This window comes from Stegostoma tigrinum, chromosome 8, assembly GCF_030684315.1.
Source record: "Stegostoma tigrinum isolate sSteTig4 chromosome 8, sSteTig4.hap1, whole genome shotgun sequence".
Lineage (NCBI taxonomy): Eukaryota > Metazoa > Chordata > Chondrichthyes > Orectolobiformes > Stegostomatidae > Stegostoma > Stegostoma tigrinum.
In genome coordinates this window covers 80,702,258-80,720,580 of record NC_081361.1, presented here as the reverse complement: position 1 = coordinate 80,720,580, position 18,323 = coordinate 80,702,258, and the positions used below count along the sequence as shown (strand labels likewise).

Below are 18,323 nucleotides of genomic sequence, written 5' to 3'. Positions count from 1 at the left end.
CTCATTAATTCTTATGTTTGCTGGTGACAGATCTCCCTGTCCGGGGAGGAGGAGGAGGAGTGTGTGGAAATGCAGTCACTGGGTGGAGGCTGGATGAAAGCAGCGGGACCTGGGCTTCATGTGGGCGGCAGTGAGTTCAAGGTGAAGCGGTCACGTTGTTTTATTGCGGTCAGTGGACTTACTGCTCCGTCCCGCAACTCCGGAGGGTGGCTCAGGAGAGGCGCTACCCCCTGGAGACAGGTAAGTGAGACACAGCGAACTTACCAGCTCCCACTTACAACTATTGGCCTGTCCAGACTGGAGGCGTTCAGTGCTAATGTTGAGCACTGTTATCTCAAGAAGGGAGTTAATTGCAAATTAATTTGGATTAACTTGGATCCTTCTAACTTTCTCAAACAGGATAGTGAAACTTTTAAAAACTACCCCAATTTACATCATACTGCGATTTCTTTCTACAGGCTACAGCAAACTACTGATTGTGAAGACAGATATTACTTTTGATGATGTTGTGCAGTAAAGGTTGTTAGCATTTACCTCTTCAACTCCTTAACCTGGCGCGTTGTTAAAGATTGTGTCGGATCAGCGAGAATTCGCCAGTTGAAGAATTACCTTGACCCTCTGCATAGCAACCGGAGGAATTCCTCGACTCTTGTTGACTGGGGTTCTGCGTTTTTTTCAGCAAGCGAAATACGAAAAAAAGGCTAATTTAAAACAAAAGCTGACCTTTTGTTCAGTCGTGTTAATGTTTTTTTTTAGAAAAAGTCCAAATATGGAAACTTCCAGCCGCAATGTTTTCCAATCAAAGTTAAACTTCAAATTGGCATTTGATGCAATAGCGGCGCTGAGCGTTGGTATGATCCTCTGCATACAGACCTTCAAACCTGCGTCTTCCGCCCTCTCACTATTAATTTTAAAAAGTATCTCTTTTGAATTAAAGGAATTAAAAACTCATTTATAATTGCAGATTCATTTTGCACCAAAAGAGACTGCTGTGATACAGATTGTATTTTTTAATTGTTCCACATTTGTTACAGGAGGAGCAAGAAATATACATCGTAACGTGAAATAAGATTCTATGATAACTGGCCCTGAAAGAGTTACTAGATTATTTATATGCCATTTACACAATTGATCATCGTTACAATTGAATAGACCAGATTGAATGACTTTCTTTATTATTTACTGGTTTGGGGTGTGGGATTAATCGTGTGGATGTACTAATTTGTAAAATAGTCGAATAACCACCATGAGGAATACAGTGCAAAAGTTTGAGAAATATTTCCATGTAAATGGGGGAAATTGAGACGTATGTCACTAGATGCATATCAATGCATGAGGCACTTTTCATTCTGCGGCTGAATAATTTGTTTAACGTTTACTGTTTCACAAATAGTTAATTCCGTTTCGTTTGCTACGACCATTTTTCCAGTCTAAATATTGGATTAATTTAGTGCAGTGTTGGTAGCCCCATATTTTTACGTAAATATATTGTTGGATAGTTGTCTCTCCGGACGTCACCTTGGTGCAGGAGTCACTAATGGCTCGCCCACGGTTCTAGGATGATGCCCACACGGTTTGACAAACCGATTTCTTTCAACTCAGTCTTTTGAGCCGATGAAGCAGGATGTTACATGAGGTAGTGGGATCTGGAGTTCAGGATTTGCCGCCTATTCTGTACTTGCTCAGTGTTCTCCATTAGTCGATGTGACTCAAAGTGAGATGCAGTTTTATTGACAAGTTATCATCGTTTTTATCAATTGGCAGCAAACTGCTCCAAGTCATTTATGCTAATACTGCTACATTTCAAGGAGAGCTTCAGAATGTCTTTAAGGCATTTGTGCTATGGTCCCAGCTGATGGCGCTGCTGCTTGTCTAGGGTGCCTACATGGAGATAAGACTCTAATATCTGGATGTTCTTCATTCCTTTTGCCTTTATTTCTTTTATTACTGCTTTTTTTATTACAGTTTGTAATCAAGTGGGCAACCAAGATGGCGCCAGAGCATGGAGACTTTGTACTCTTTTCACTGTACTCGTGTATTCATACACTTGAGTACACTTGGCAATAGAATCTAATACTATATCTATGTTCACCCAGCTCCACACTGTTGTCTCGGATTCTCCAGCATCTGCAATTCCCATTACCTCACTAAATCTAAATCTACCTGACAAGTCAGATCCTGGGATGAAACTTGGCTTTCAAATGCCAATTTGAAGTTTAACTTTGATTGGAAAATATTGCGGCTGGAAGTTTCCATATTTGGACTTTTTCTAAAAAAAAATTTATTACACAAAATCAGGAGAGAAGGCATCAGGCAGTTAGAAAGATCTTAAATACAAACAGCAAAAGAAAGTTTTTCCCAACACTATCCATTATAGAGATCCCACTCCAGAGAAATTATATTACGATCTCAACTCTTTACATTTCTACTTATCCGACTCCTTACAGTTTCTTTTCCATGGTTTGAGGAGATAATTCTATGGTTTATTTTTGAGTCTGCAGGCATGATCAGATCACAGTTCTAGACAGTTCTAACAATCTGAAGGCTTTTTCATAAATGCTTTCAGCTTGGAAACTTCACAAATAAGAAGAAAAAACCTTTGTTGAAGTGACTAATTCTCATGAATGACTTGATTTTCCTGCTAATAGAAAACATTTTCCTTTCTGAATGAAACTGACTTATTTCTTCTGAAAAAGATTTTCAAAATATTATCGATTAACACAACAGACATTCTTCTCAGGCATTTAACTGCAGTTTTTCTCAGTAAAGAAGATTTATGTTGCTATCCAAATTATTTTCAAAACTATTGTTTTTTTAGAAAAACTCTTCCCAGTACTAAATAAATTCTTCTGTCTCTATTTTAAATTCCATTTTCTAAAAATCATGATAATGTATACATTATACACTTTTATCATACATGTATTTGCCTTTCCCAGGAATATAGCCATTTGAATAAACAGGGCATGAAGGAGGCGATGTTGTTTGGCCATCAGGACACAGTGTCCACTTCATCAAACTTGATTTTGCAAAAGGTTTGCTCAAATGCTTAATGAACCAGCTTCATGAATACATTGTTTTATAGCCTTCCCTTGAAATCTAGTGGTTGTGGCAGAGACATTGATGAATTTTCCCTGGTGTCCTTATGTGACACTGTTACAGTCCGAGTCTCTCAGTGGTATGGGAAAGCAGTGATGGCAACTGCTTTGTACACTGGTTGCAGTGGTCTTTGTTATCAAACACCTGCTCCTGTTTTAGTTTATAGAAGGCTGAGCTGGAATAGCTGATTGAGAGTCATATATTCTTGCCAATGGTATTCATCAGTACATCAATCAGTGAAAGCAAGCATGCAGGTACAGCAGGCAGTGAAGAAAGCTAATGGCATGCTGGCCTTCCTAACAAGACAAACTGAGTACAGGAGCAAACAGGTTCTTCTGCAGCTGTACAGGGCCCTGGTGAGACCGCACCTGGAGTATTGTGTGCAGTTTTGGTCTCCAAATTTGAGGAGGGACATTCTTGCTATTGAGGGACCGCAGTGTAGGTTCACGAGGTCAATTCCCAGAATGGCGGGACTAACATATGTTAAAAGATTAGAGCGACTGGACTTGTATACACTTGAGTTTAGAAGGATGAGAGGGGATCTGATTGAGATGTATAAGATTATTAAGGGATTGGACACTCTGGAGGCAGGAAGCATGCTTCTGCTGATGGGTGAGTCCAGAACCAGAAGACACAGTTTAAAAATAAGGGGTAGGCCATTTAGAACAGAGTTGAGGAAAAACTTCTTCACCCAGAGAGTGGTGGATATATGGAATGCTCTGCCCCCGAAGGCAGTGGAGGCCAACTCTCTGGATACTTTCAAGAAAGAGATGGATAGAGCTCCTAAAGATAGTGGAATCAAGGGTTATGGAGATAAGGCAGGAACAGAATACTGATTGTGGATGATCAGTCATGATCATAATGAATGGTGGTGCCGGCTCGAAGGGCCGAATGGCCTACTCCTGTACCTATTGTCTATTATCTTCAACGGACGTGACTGTCAAGGTATGGCAGATACTTGACATATTCCAGATTGTTACTTTCAACATACATGGGAGGTGAAATATTTGAAAGATCAGTTGTGGGATGGAGTGAGAGATAACAAGATGTGGAGCTGGATGATTATAGCAGGCCAAGCAGGACAAGAAGGCTGGCATTTCGGGCCGAGACCCTTCATCAGAAAAGTTTGGTTTGGCAACAATAAAGGACAAGCTGAGTTCTTTGCCTGAAGAGCTGAGCAAATTGAGAATGCATGCGAATGTAATGCAGAATGGCTGACACAGCTGTCACCTGCAAATTGTCGATCATGTATATCGAGAGTGGTCACTCTGGTTTTGACACAACAACTGATAATTGTTTTAAATACTGCCTGAATGGAAAACTCCAAATCCACAGGGTACTTGATAATTGGGTAAATTATAAATAATATGGGGTTAACCCTCAGCCTTGCTTAGCTCCAGTCTGGTGTCTCTTTCTGATCTCCCACTGTGGACAGTTGCAGACATTTTATGAAGCAATTGCAGGATTATGGTAGAGGTTTCTTCCACATCCAGATTGTTGAAGCGTCATTCATAGAACTTTGGTTTATAAAAAGTGAAATATTTTGGTCAAAATATATTTTTAATTCATTTATGATATATGAGCATCATTAGCTGGGCCAGCATTTATCACCCATCCCTAGTTTCCCTTGAGACGCTGATGGTGAGCTGCCTTCTTGAACCGCTGCAGTCCACCTGCTGCAGATTGAATCACAATGCCACTAGGGAGGGAATTCCAGGACTTTCACCCAATGATAGTGAAGGAATGGCGATATATTTCCAAGTCAGGATGGTGAGTGGCTGAAGGTGGTGGTATCTGCTGCCCTTGTCCTTCAAGATGGAAGTGGTCGTGGGCTTGGAAGATGCTGTCTAAGGATCTTTGGTGAATTTCTGCATTGCACCTTGTAGACAGTACACACTGCTGCTACTGAGCATCAGTGGTGGAGGGAGTGGATATTTGTGGATGTGGTGCCAATCAAGCAGACTGCTTTGTCCTGGATGGTGTCAAGCTTCTTCAGTATTGTTGAGGCTGCACTCATCCAGGCAAGTGGGGAGTATTCCATCACATTCCTGACTTGCATCATAGAATCCCTACAATGTGGAAGCAGGCCATTTGGCCCATCAAATCCACATTGACCCTCCAAAGACCATCCCACTCAGATCCACCCCAAACATTATGGGCAATTTAGCATAGCCAGTCCACCTGATCTTCACATCTTTGGACTGTGGGAACGAACCAGCGCACCTGGAGGAAACCCATGCTGTCACGGGGAGAATATGCTCACTCCACTTTGGCAGTCGCCCAAGACTGGAATTGAACCGGGGTTCCTGGCACTGTAACCACTAGGTACTAACCACTAAGCCATCATGCTGCTCTGTAGATGGTGGACAGGTTTTGGGGAGTCAGGAGGTGAGTCATTTGCCATTGTATTCCTAGCCTCTGACCTGCTCTTGAAGCCACTGTATTTATGTGGTAAGTCCAGTCGAGTTTCTTGTCAATAATAACCCCTCGGATGTTGATAGTGAGAGATTCAATGATAGTAACACCAATGAACATCAAGGGGCGGGGGTTAGATTGTCTATTATTGGTGACGGTCATAGCCTGGCATTTGTGTGACACGAATGTTACTTGCAACTTGTCAGCTCAACCGTGGATATTGTCCAGATCTTGTTGCATTTGAACATGGACTGTTTCAGTATCTGAGGAGTCTGGAATAGTAGGAACATTGCGCAATTATCAGCGAACATCCCCATTTCAGACCTCATTGATGAAGCAGCTGAAGATGGTTGGGCCTAGGACACTACCCTGAGATACTCCTGCAGAGAGGTCTTGGAGCTGAAATGACTGACCTCCAACAACCACAAACATCTTCCTTGGTGTCAGGTATGACTGCAACCACTGGAGAGTTTTCCCCCAACACTGACTGATTCCAGTTTTGCTACGGCTCCTTGGTGCCCCATTCAGTTGAATGCACCCTTACTGTCGAGGGCTGTCACTCTTATCTCACCTCTGGAATTCAGCTCTTTTATCCGTATTTGAACCAAGGCTGGAATGAGGTCAGGAGCTGAGTGGCCCTGGTGGAACCCAAACTGGGCATCACTGAATGCAGTGAAGAGTATCAGTTGCTATTCTCATGATTTGTCTTGGATTTATTCTGGCAACAAGACCAACTCGGAAGTCCTTCTCGAAACTTCTGGCCTTGGGAAGATTTCCTCAGTCATAGGAAGTGGGCAGTTAAGGAAAATGCATGTCAGGATTTTTCTTGCCAGGAACAAAAGGGAAATGTCTGTGTGTCTGTGTTTCTGTGTGTGTGTGGGGCATGGTGTGGCCGTGAGTGGGGAATTACGCTAATTCCTCTCTTCCTCCCTGCTCTTTAGCTTAAGTGCTTTGAGTTGATGTGAGCTAAAGCGCACCATCTTTGAAAACCTCAGCTGGAAGTCTATCAGGGTCACAGGAGTTCTTGTTCTTCTTCTATTCGATTCTTTGTTACAGTTCATCTATTGTTAGAGATTCACCCCCGAATTCTACCACATGCTACTGCCACTCTGAAATCATTGCTGAGCAGTTGTTGAAAGATTTCTCCCAGCATTGATGGATACCATTGGAAGCCTTATGAAAAGAAACACCGTACTGTGAACAAAGGGAATTTTGTCCATTATACCATGGTCTATAGGTGGCCCTAGTAGCTTCAAAAAATGCTTTGCATATTATGATCATTAGCATTGTTTGAATCTTTCATGTTTACTGTTCCTACCACGTACCTTTTTATATTCTAGACTTTGTACATTAGTGTTGGAATGCTGCTTTCTTTTTTTAGTCACCTGTGATCGTTCAGGCCAGTAGTGAAAATGCTAATACGTGTTTTTCGAAGTCATATAGTACAGCATTATTTTCATTGTCACCAGGAGAGGTTCAATGATTCTTGAACCCTACGGTCTACAGAATCCAAAATCCCCAGAAGGATGACCGTTTCCATTGGGTTGGCAGTGGGAACTTTATCATAGTTAAAACAGAATATTTATCTTAGTGTTATTGTGTTTGAGGAGTGGGGCATAAGCCCTCTTTATTGTCAGTGAGCTGGAGATAAGTCTTTCATTTGGTTTGATTCCCCAGCAGGAGAAATGTGGGACAGTTCCTTTTTAGGGCATCTCTCCAAGCCCATTCCCCTTTTTGGGATGAGCAGATGCTATCCTGAAAGGAATTATTCAGTCAGAAACGCTGCAACCCGAAGACACCACTGTGCTATCAAAAATGTCAAATAGCCTTCATATGCTGTCCTGATCAATCAGTCAACGTGCCTGGTTTGAAATCAAAACAAAGCTGGGCGGTTAACTCTCACCCATTAACTTCTGCATTCTCTGTGGCAACACCTCTACCAATCAAAAATCTTCTCCCGTACGATATATGTGTTAGTTTTCCTCTTTGATTGGTATTCTTGTATATTGTCCTTGATAAGTGCAAGATGAAAACATTCAATAAAATATTTTTTCTCAGGAACACTCAAGCTTGCAGATTTTTGCTTAGAGGCTCAGAGCCATATCATGGTCACCGGTGCTTCATTGCCACAGGCCTCTGTAAATGGGCACTAGTGGAAACCTGTGTGTGACTTTGCATAATGCTGGACCCTGGAGTGCCATCACAGTTGTTTTGATTCTCACTAACGTTATTACTGGAATGATCTGATTCCAGACTGAAATCTAACGTGATAAATTTTTATTTTGTTTATTCAGTTGGTCTGTCACTGAAACATAAGTATGCAATGAAAAACAGATTATTATGCAAAACAAGTAAAGATAAATGGAATAAATTGAGCTATTTATGCACAACACATTTTGAAAGGTTTCAAAATACACAGTAAAATAGAATACCATTTATTATAACATCACCCTTTGCAGTACAATTTATCAGACAGAATCCCTTCCCTATCTCATTCAATTCTCAGCCTTGAGAGTTGGATAATTTGTTCCTTGAGCATTCTTCTGAGTGTAGACTTTCTCACCTTGAAGTAACCTCTTCAGAATTCCAACCAAACGCTTTCTGGAATGCAACTTTCAACCTAAATTCCTTATGTCAAGGTAGCCTCTGTCCTAACCATCTTAAACTATCTTCTTTCTTCAGGGGAAGCTGTTTTACACATCTAACTAACATCAGGACTTTTGCAACTGAAACCAAAAGGCTATGAGCATGAAAAAGCAATTCTGGATCTTTCTAACTGGGAGAAGCCCATAGCATTTTGCTGTTTACTCTGTCTGGTCATAAAATACATCCAATGTAAATAAAACCTCATACATTCTTGTACAAGTCCTTTTTCAAAGTAAAAACACATAGATCAAGAAATAGTGACAAATTATTGATTAAACACCTTTTATACACACAGTCTCCCAAACCAGGCATTGTATATGGTCTGGTGTCTCATCTAGAGGAGATCTTGGTCAGGTCATAGAGTCATTGAGATGTATAACACAGAAACAGACCCTTTGGACGAACTTGTCCATGTCAACTACATTTCCTAAATTAATCTAGTCCTATTTGCAGCGTTTGGCCCGTATTACTCTAAACCCTTCCTATTCGTATACCCATCCAGATGCCGCACCACCTTCTCTGGCAGCTTATTCCAAATATGCACCACCTCTGGATAAAGAAGTTTCCCCTTAGTCCGTTTTAAATCTTTCCACTTCACCTTAAATCTATACCCTGTGAAAAGGACCTTAGCCATTCACCCTGTCCATACCCCTCATGATTTTTTAAACCTTTAAGGTCACCCTTAGCTGGTTCGACACCCTAGCCTATTCAATGTCTCCCGATAGCTCAAACCCTGCAACCCTGGCAACATCCTTGTAAACCTTTTATGAACTTTTCAAGTTTAATTTAGGACAGCAGGGACTCCAGAACTGAATGCATTTTTTGAAAAGTGGCCTCATCAATGTCCTGTACAGCAGCAACATGAATTCCAACTCCTATACTCAGTGTACTGGCTAAAGGCAAGCATACGAAATGCCTTTTTCACTACCTCATCTACCTGTGACTCCACCTTCAAGGAACTATGAACTTACACCCCAAGGTCTCTTTGTTTGGCAACACTCCCCAGGGCCGTACCATTAAGTGTATAAGTCCTGCCCTGATTTGCCCTTCCAAAATGCAGCACCTCACATTTATCCAAATTAAACTCTATCTCCCACTCTTTAGCCTGTCTGATCAAGATCCCGTTGTACTCTGAGATAAACTTTTTCACTGTCCACTACACTATCTGCAAACTTACTAATCATTCCTCCTCTACTCACAACCAATTCATTTATATAAATGACAAAACACAGTAGAGCCAGCACCGATCTTTCCAGCACACCTCTGGTCACTAGTGTTTCCTGCATCCACACTAAATAGAGTGGACTGTTGTCAGCCCATTGGCTCTGCAGAAACAAATCCGGGAGTGGTAGGATTAATGTAATTATGGAGATTATAGGCACCAGCAAAGGATCTGGGCCTGTGTCGTCTGGTTATTTGGGTCAAGGGTATTGACTATGGTCAATCTGTCATGCCCATGCACAGAAAGTAGAGAGCGGCTACACGATTGCAGATGTGGCCATAGCCACAGCACTGACCCTCGGTAATTTAGTCTTTTGGGACTGAGGTCCACAACTCTGGGCAAGAATACAGTGAAACTATGAAGCAGGAGTTCCAAGGAGCAGATGTTGTAAAGCATGGATGGCAAGGATGTAACAGAGGAGAGGGTGTTTTGCCCAGAGTCACTGCAACCTGCCTTCAAGGCATATTCTGGCATCAGTCATGGGCACCTCATATGCCAGGGTCTGGGTGGGAAGGGTAAGTAGTTATAGGCAAATATAGATGGGTTAGGCAGGACCTTGGGGAGATGTGAATCCTGTGGGGTTGACACAACGGGCTAGTAGGCAGTGCTGTTACTGGGGACTTGGATTTGAGGCCAGAAGCTACTGAAAAAGAGCATTCACGTTTGCCATCCATCACGCTAGAAATCAAAAGTGAGGAACATGAAGAAAATGGTTACATGCAGCTCAGAGTGAGCAGGGTAAATGATTTGACCAGTGAGGGAGAGGGCTGCAGCAACAAATGCTCGTAAGACTTTTGAAGGGTCCATGATGGTACAACACACAGGAACACATGCTGTCCATTCCCTGGCCATCCCACAACACTGATTGTTTCTGTAGGTAGTGCCTCTCTGACACAGCCACTGCTGGAGAACACTTTGGCAGCTAAACTCACTCATACAGAAGGAGCCAAGTATGAGGAATGTTGAACCAGGAGGCCTAAAAGTGTGAGCACCCAACACCAGCTTGCAATGCCTTGCTGTCTCTGCTTTCAGATGGTGTTGTCAGCTGTCAGTGCAGACCTCCATCCATTGAGCATCACGTGTGGCCAGGAACTGCTGCTGATTCCTGAGAAAATATTGTGAGCACTTATACAGAGAGTGTCAAACAGATGCATGAAAGTCTGTGTCATCACATAAATGTACACACGTCTATTAACAAAAAACCTTCTTCACTCGTGTCACCAAAGTGTCCTTATCAAGTTGCCTTCTTTCTGTCCCTCCCATTACATTTCAATGCAGTCCCTGATTCTGCAGCTAGCTGGAGGCAGACTGGGAGCCTGCTCTGATGCGGATGTTAGGTGGGGTGCACCAAGGAAAAGCTTGTGTCTAGGCTGGTCAGACATACCCAGCATCTTTCTACCAGAGGCAAGTCGACCCTCCTCGGTCTCAATTCAAAGAGTTATATGGGGGATGCGGGGGTAGCTGGAAGAGTGAATTTAGAGGCCCAGGCCAGCTCTACATTGTCCTGTGGAGAGTTCTGCATATGGTTCCTCCTGTGCCTGGGTGCAATCTGGCATCACCATATGTCCTTGTGATAAAGGACACTTGGAGTTCTCACCAGGTTTCCCCATTCCCTGTTCTCCATAGGACCAATGGGGCAGGAGCAATGACTTGCAGGCTTGTGCGCACTTCCAGCAGCCCTTGCGGGTGCTGGGCCTGGATCTCCAGGACTGTCACCAGCCTGTCCATGGAGAAGCCAGGCCGTTGTATGATTCATTGCCCAGCTGCAACTTCTGGGCAGTGAGGACCATTGAATCCTGTCTGCTGTCTGCTGCTTCTGTCCCTCCTTGTCATTTGGGTGAAATCCTGATTGCCAATACCACAGTGTCCCCATCTGCCTGGGGCTCAGCAGGTGCCTGGTACAATAATTTTCTGGGGGATCTTTTCCTCAGTATTAAGAAATGCATGACTATTTTGAAGCTTTCAATCTTTGTTTTTGTTCCAATATCATGTTGGATATATCCACAGTTACAAACTGACATAACTACTTGTTTCCATGTTATGTTTTTATACGCAGTGCTTTCAGGCTTTGGCAACAGTGTCAGATTTGTTGAAACGATTAGTCAGCTTTTATTTTTCAGTTGACGTTCATGCTCTTGTTTGCTTCATTGATGGGGCCAATGGAAATATCTGTCTAGATATTGAAACTGTCATAACAATGTTTATAGGATACTGACAGACAAACACTTCACCTCCAAGAAGAAACAGTATTTGATCACGATCAGTCAACTCTAGTTGTATGTGATAGCAGATCTGGAGATTAAAACATGTACAGTATTTGTCAATCCAATGAAAGCAGACTTGCATATTAGTAGTATTTTTTATCAATACCTGAAAAGGTAGGTCAATATTTCAAGTTGGATCTTTCTGTGAGAACTGGAAGCTAGAAGATTAGAACAAAGTAAACAGATGGTAGAGGAAATGCCCAGAAATCAAAAGTAAAAATGAAAACTTAACAGCATTTCTCAACTTCAGCTGTCTTTGGGAGGCTGTGTTTGAATCCTTCTACACCGAAGGACTTATTATTTTCTGTTCTGATTACTCTTGAAAAAAATTGCACTTCCTTCTTCCAAACAGATATATCTCGGCATGTTATCTTGCCAGCCAATGAAAAGCTCTTTATGTTGGATTTCTTTGCTGTATCATTGGGGATCTCGGTTGAAAAACATTGCAAAGAGCTGCACCGTCACCTTGACCCAATTCAATTACATCCAATCTGCATGATGCGTAAGTTATATAGCCTGGAAGATACTATATACTCCACATATTCAAAGGAGCTGTAACCTCACAAGATTCTTTTTATTCAAGTGGGCTTGTAGTAATTGTAATGAGGCCAGCCAAGTGGGCCTCATAGAATATGAGATACCTTATTGAGGCTGTTAACCTTGTTCAATCAGGGAGCCCTGGCTGACAGATATAAACAGGAGTGTCAGAGTTTCTGTTCACCCTGAGAGCTGGCTCGGAGGAGACCAGACCAGTGTCAAATACCATGCATGTAAATAAAGGGTGAGTTAGTGACAGGATACTGGTCTCTGTGGAGTTATTTCCGGGCTGTTCACAACTTTTGACTTCATTTTTAGCCCACACCCCTGATATTCAAAAACAAGAGGATGATAATGGACGACAGGACATTTTCATATTTCTAAGTCTAAAGCCCTACCGTCCAAGGTATGTAGCACTTGGGTACAGAGTCACTCTGGCCAGTTGCTCATCTTCCATGGCCTTGTCAATGCCCTGGTAGCAATAGAGGGGAACCATATCTTGTGTAGCATGCAACATCATGTATAATCGAAAACAGTGATTTTACTTTACAATGGACTTTTTCTAGTTCGATTGGAGTCAGAGTATTAATTTCATTGGTAACACCCGGCTAGGGCTAGATCTTCTCGTACTGATTTCTGGCTAGAGCCACTGCAGTTCCCTTTGAAACCCCTTAAGACCTAACTAAATTGTTCCATTATGTTGATTTTTTTAACTCGTTGATAAGTTGTATATTTCTTCCTTCTTGCAAAAACATGCAAATTATTGATAGGCTTATGTTTACACAATCATGTCAGTGTGATTAACTGGATTAGTTAAAGGGAATTGCAGAAATCGTATTTGTGAGATGAATAAATATGCAGCAGATTTTATGCCAATGTTTGAGTAAGCATCTGAGTTACAACATTATTCCTCATTTTAAGTAGGTGGCCATAACATTCCATCTCTCCTGAAGCTGTGTTTAAACCTTTTTCAGTGGGTAAATTGTCTCATTTGCTTGCTATGAATGAAGTTTTCTAAACATTGGAACATAATCAATGTCTCATTTGGCAGAGTGTATATTCATTTCAAGGTTTGTTTCAGGTAAAGTTATCAAACTCTTTATAAATGCCAGTTCCTGCTGTTGACTCAAAGTGTATTAGGGGAGCAGTTGCACATTGCATTTAACTCATGTTACGGCATTCGGCATGTGAACAACTGTTAAGAACTGCACAGTACTGTTAGTCTGTGTCAAGCCAACTTCTTGATTGTAATGTAGCAGCTTGCAATAAAACTGACATTGTATATGCACAAAATTTTCCCCTAGTGTTATAGGTCAAATAATTATAGCCCTCCATGAAACCTCTGCAATTAAATTTAACAAAATGTCCTCACAGCAACCAACTTTTCTAAAAGAACTTCTCAAAATTATTTTACAAAGAGCTTGTAGAAATTGTTACATACAATAATTTTAGTTCAGTCTCAAGTAAATATCTCAAGTATAATAAAATTGCAGCCTGAAGTTTCACATTTTAAGTTACATAGACATGTATTAGTCTTAACTTATAACAGAATATACTGCGATGGAACAGTGACTTCTCAAAATTATGAAAATGCACAGTATACCTACCTCTATAATATCGTGTTAAACAGTTATTAAATACAAAATAGACATGAGACTGACTGTCCATGTGCCTTCTGCAACACATCCCTCAACATCATTTCATAGGATTACAAAACAGTGCCTCAGGAAGGAATATTGATCATAGCCTATTTTTGGTATGTACTACCCCTGACAGCATGTCATTTAGCATCTCATCTCTTTTTATTGACACAAAGTTCTGATCAATACCTCTGTAAATAAATTCTAAAAAGCATTTGAGCTTTTTCACGCTTGCTGAAATGTTTTCAAATCACGGACAACCAGAATAAATCTTGATCCTGTTTGACATGATTTCAGTTTGGTTAATTTATGCCAAATGTCTGGTAAGTGTCTTCTGAATTACAACTTGAATCTATCGTATTTGTGACCAAAACAAATTATAAGCCTCTTGCTAATTTAGATGGAAAAGTCTAATTTATTTGTGGTTTCATTTGTCGTTTTTATATCTATGCAATTTAACCATGGAACTTTATTTCTGGATTGTGAATACATACTTTTTGTTCTGTTTATATAGACTGATATCTCAACAGGAGAAAATTGATTGTATTTCCCTTTTGTAAAAGTTGACCTGTCATTTTGGCATAGTGCTTTATGTTAGGACATAGTTCATTAGTTCACAGGATGCATATTGTAGCAGCTATCAAAAGCTTTGGAATTTGTGAGGTTTTAAAAGTTAGTTTTGTTCTGTGCATAATAGCATGGTAGAATAGCACAGGTTTGGAATCTATTTACACAATATTTGAAAATAGGAGATAAACTTTGTGAAACTTCTTTAAAAACATTATATATTTTATGTAGTCTTGGGATGTCAGCATCTCTGGCAAGGCCAGAATTTATTGCTTAACCCCAAATGCCCCTTCAAAGGCAATGCTGAGCCACTTCTTGCACTACTACGGTATGACAGGTCAGCACAACATCGAGGGCCAAAGGGCCTGTACTGTGCTGTAATGTTCTATGTACTACAGTCTGTGGTGTCAGTAATAACACTGAATAGAGAGAGAATCGAAGGAATAAGAAGTCAGGGCGGTGTTTTACCTGGGTAACTGGAATGTGGTGGCTATTTGGAAGGTGCTATCACATGAACATGGAAATAAAATGAAATTTTGAAGCAATTTTGCTGTTAAGATACCAGGGAGGGCATTTTTTTTATTGAGGAATGATTATGGAAAATTGAGTTATTTTTGCTCAAATTAAAGGTTAAGTGGAGATCTGGTGTTTAAAATGAAGTATGACTAAACTAAAGTCAATATAGTAAAAACTAAGCTACCAATTAATGAGTTGCTAACTAGAGCATATATATTTTAACATCCTTGTTTAAACAGCAAAGGGGATGATGAAGCGCACTCTTTATTAAGCAGAAGACTGTCATTCTATTGAATATTCTGCCAGACATGATGGAAGCAAATCCATAATTTTATTACAATGGAAAACAGATAAATAAATGAAAAAATCATTAATACTTATTATGCATTGGAAAGCAAAGAAACTCGGTGCACAGCTAATCCGCAGTGAGCAACTTGCATCCTAGCTCCCTAAGCCTGTCTGCCAACTACAAGTCACAAATCAGGAGTCTGATGGAATACTCTCCACTTCTCCAGATAAGTATAGCTCCAACAACACTCAAGTAACACAATATCATGGGCAGCACGGTGGCTCAGTGGTTAGCACTGCAACCTCACAGCGCCAGGGACCGGGGTTCAATTCCAGCCTCAGGTCTGTGTGGAGTTTGTACATTCTCCCCGTGTCTGCATGGGTTTCCTCTGGGTGCTCCGGTTTCCTCTCACAGTCCAAAGATGTGCAGGCTAGGTGGATTGACCATACTAAATTGCCTGTAATGTTCAGGGGTGTGTGGGTTATACGGGGATGGGTCTGTGTGGGATGTTCTAAGGGGCGGTGTGGACTTATTGGGCTGAAGGGCCTGTTTCCACACTGTAGGGAATCTAATCTAATAACACTGCAGCCTACTTCATTTAACATCTTAATGAGAACCTGAAACATTTATTTGCTCCATCACTAGGACACTGTAGTAGCAGTGTAGATATTTTTAATAAATGTATTTGGATATGTTATGACATACCTCTGGAGCAGATTGGACTTGAACCCAAGCCAGAAGTACAGACACTACCACTATGCCACAAGGCCCTTGTGGTAGCAATGCCAACCATAAGAAGCAATTCCCTCTGATTTTTTTTGACAGTACCTTTTGACAGCACCATAACCACACTCCCCTACATCAAAGACATTTCCGAAATGACTGCCAGACTACTCGGACCCCTTGGCATCAGGGTAGCCCACAAACCAACCAACACACTAAAACAGCAGCTAATGAACTTAAAAGACCCTATACAGACAACAAGCAAAACAAACGTCATCTACAAAATACCTTGCAAGAACTGTGACAAACACTACATTGGACAAACAGGCAGAAAGCTAGCCACCAGGATACATGAACATCAACTAGCCACAAAACGACATGACCCACTATCACTCGTATCCTTACATACAGATGAGGAAGGACACCACTTTGATTGGGACAACACATCCATCCCAGGACAAGCCAAACAGAGACACACACGAGAATTCCTAGAAGCATGGCATTCCAACCAGAACTCCATCAACAAACACATTGATCTGGAGCCAATCTACCATCCTCTGAGAAAAAGAACAGGAAATGACATCACCAACACAGGAAATGACATAACCAACCCAAGGAAACCTAAACAGATAAATAGAAAGCGGGACATAACACCAGCGCTTCATCGGAGGCTCACTGATGATGTTACCTAGAATGGTAACGAAACGTCTGAAAACTAACCTTCCAGCTCAGCGAGCAAACTCACATCCAGAACCTCAACCTAAGCTACAAATCTTCTCAAAACTCGCTAGTACCTTCCCAATTCACTATCTCCACCACTTGGAAGGATAAGGGCAGCAGATGCATGACAAAAACACTGCCTGCAAGTACCCTTCCAAGCCTCTCACCATCCTGATTTTGAACCACATTGTTGCTGGGTTTCTATTGTAGAACTGCCCCAATTCTTAACAGCACTGTGGGAGTACCTTCACCAAGCAGACTCCATTGGCTCAAAAAGGTGGATTACTATCACCTTCTCCAGTACAATTATGTATTGGCAAGAAATGCTGACCTTGGAGTGACGCCTGCATACCACAAAAGAATAATAATTAAAAAGAGGGATAGTGAAACACAGTCACAAAATGTCATGAGTGATTTAGTTAAAAATGCCTCAGTACTAATCAAAGTATCAAGTAGAATTCTCTGTGCTATGGGTGGATTTGAACAGTGATGAGCACGAATGTGGGAGGTAACAACATATTCCAGAACCTTCATAAGCACTGGAACTTGGAGATGAATGAGAGTTACTGAGGACAGAAGACTGTTGCAGGTAGGAGAACAATGCCTGAGGAAAAGCTACCATTTACAATACCGGCTGAAATGGAGGGATTGCTAATGAGCAGCGGGTGTTTTATGAAATGTTTAATATAAATGAGGTTAGAGAATGAGATGGTTGGAGTTGTGACTGGGGTGAATCTGCAAGGGGCAGCTTGGTACTGGTGGAAAGAGGGCAAGGAATCTAAAGAAAAAAGATTGTGGTGTATTACTAAAATTTCGAGATGGTCGACAGGAGGCAAGCAGCTGCTAAATCAAAGAATTATTCAAAGGTAAATGTTACATAAATAAAATCATGATGCAGGTGAAAAGTATTTTTTTTGTCTTGCTACAAGCTTGTCACATCAGAAAACAATGCTCACTTAATGGTTGTGCAGGCTACTGTGAAATTGTTGTTTTATTCTGAAGTAATTTTGCTTCGTGCACTTAGTCAACCTACTAAAGGCTATTTGAATTGCTCTGGGTTTTTTTCTGAAAGTGACTACTTTGCAGTTGAATGGATATCAGTATGATAAGCATAACTAAAGTAAAACTTGTAAAGCCAGACAGTTCCTATGTGTGATGTGACGGATGTAAAGAAGAGCATTTTTATGTTTTGCTGAGGCCTTAAGCGCATTTGTGCACAATGATTAGTAACTCATCTTTTGAAAGGGAGTGCCTATGAAAACACATTTTGGGATTGGACATGAAAAGCAGTACTGCAACAAGCAGGAATTGTAACTCTTCGTTTGACATAGTTTGATATCTGGTGAAGTTTCCATGCAAGGGCCTCTGCTGTTACATTGTTATATAAATGACTGGCAAAAATGTTGTATTCAATCCAAATCCTGTTTTGAGCTAGATAACATAATTGTTTTCTGTACTACACATCACTAAAGATCATTGAACAAAAACAAATACACCAAGGATATAGATAAATTCTGAAGCGGTTTAATGGGAAGAATCTGACGCTGTGCCGAAGAAAAGGAGAAGTTTTCATTTGTCTCAGATATATAAGGTTGATTTTTTTAAAATTGCCCTTTCTGCTACATCAATGGGCTGCGATTCTTAGCTGCATTATCGCTAGCAAGTGCCAATAATTCCTTTTAATTATC

At 41.1% G+C, this 18,323-nt stretch overlaps 1 protein-coding gene across 4 annotated transcripts in view; it reads left to right on the top strand.

The window, feature by feature from the left end:
• Positions 1–18,323, top strand: part of LOC125456037 (uncharacterized) — a 53,908-nt gene continuing 35,585 nt past the window's right edge. The window contains exon 1 of one of the 4 annotated variants that reach the window (XM_048538659.2): positions 1–240. In XM_048538659.2, coding sequence (XP_048394616.1) covers positions 70–240 — 171 coding nt within the window. In that variant the 5' untranslated portion in view covers positions 1–69. Of the gene's footprint in view, positions 241–14,056; positions 14,144–17,173; positions 17,225–17,429; positions 17,502–18,323 lie in introns of those variants that run through there. The other 3 variants (XM_048538661.2, XM_059648032.1, XM_048538660.2) reach the window with 3 other exon arrangements.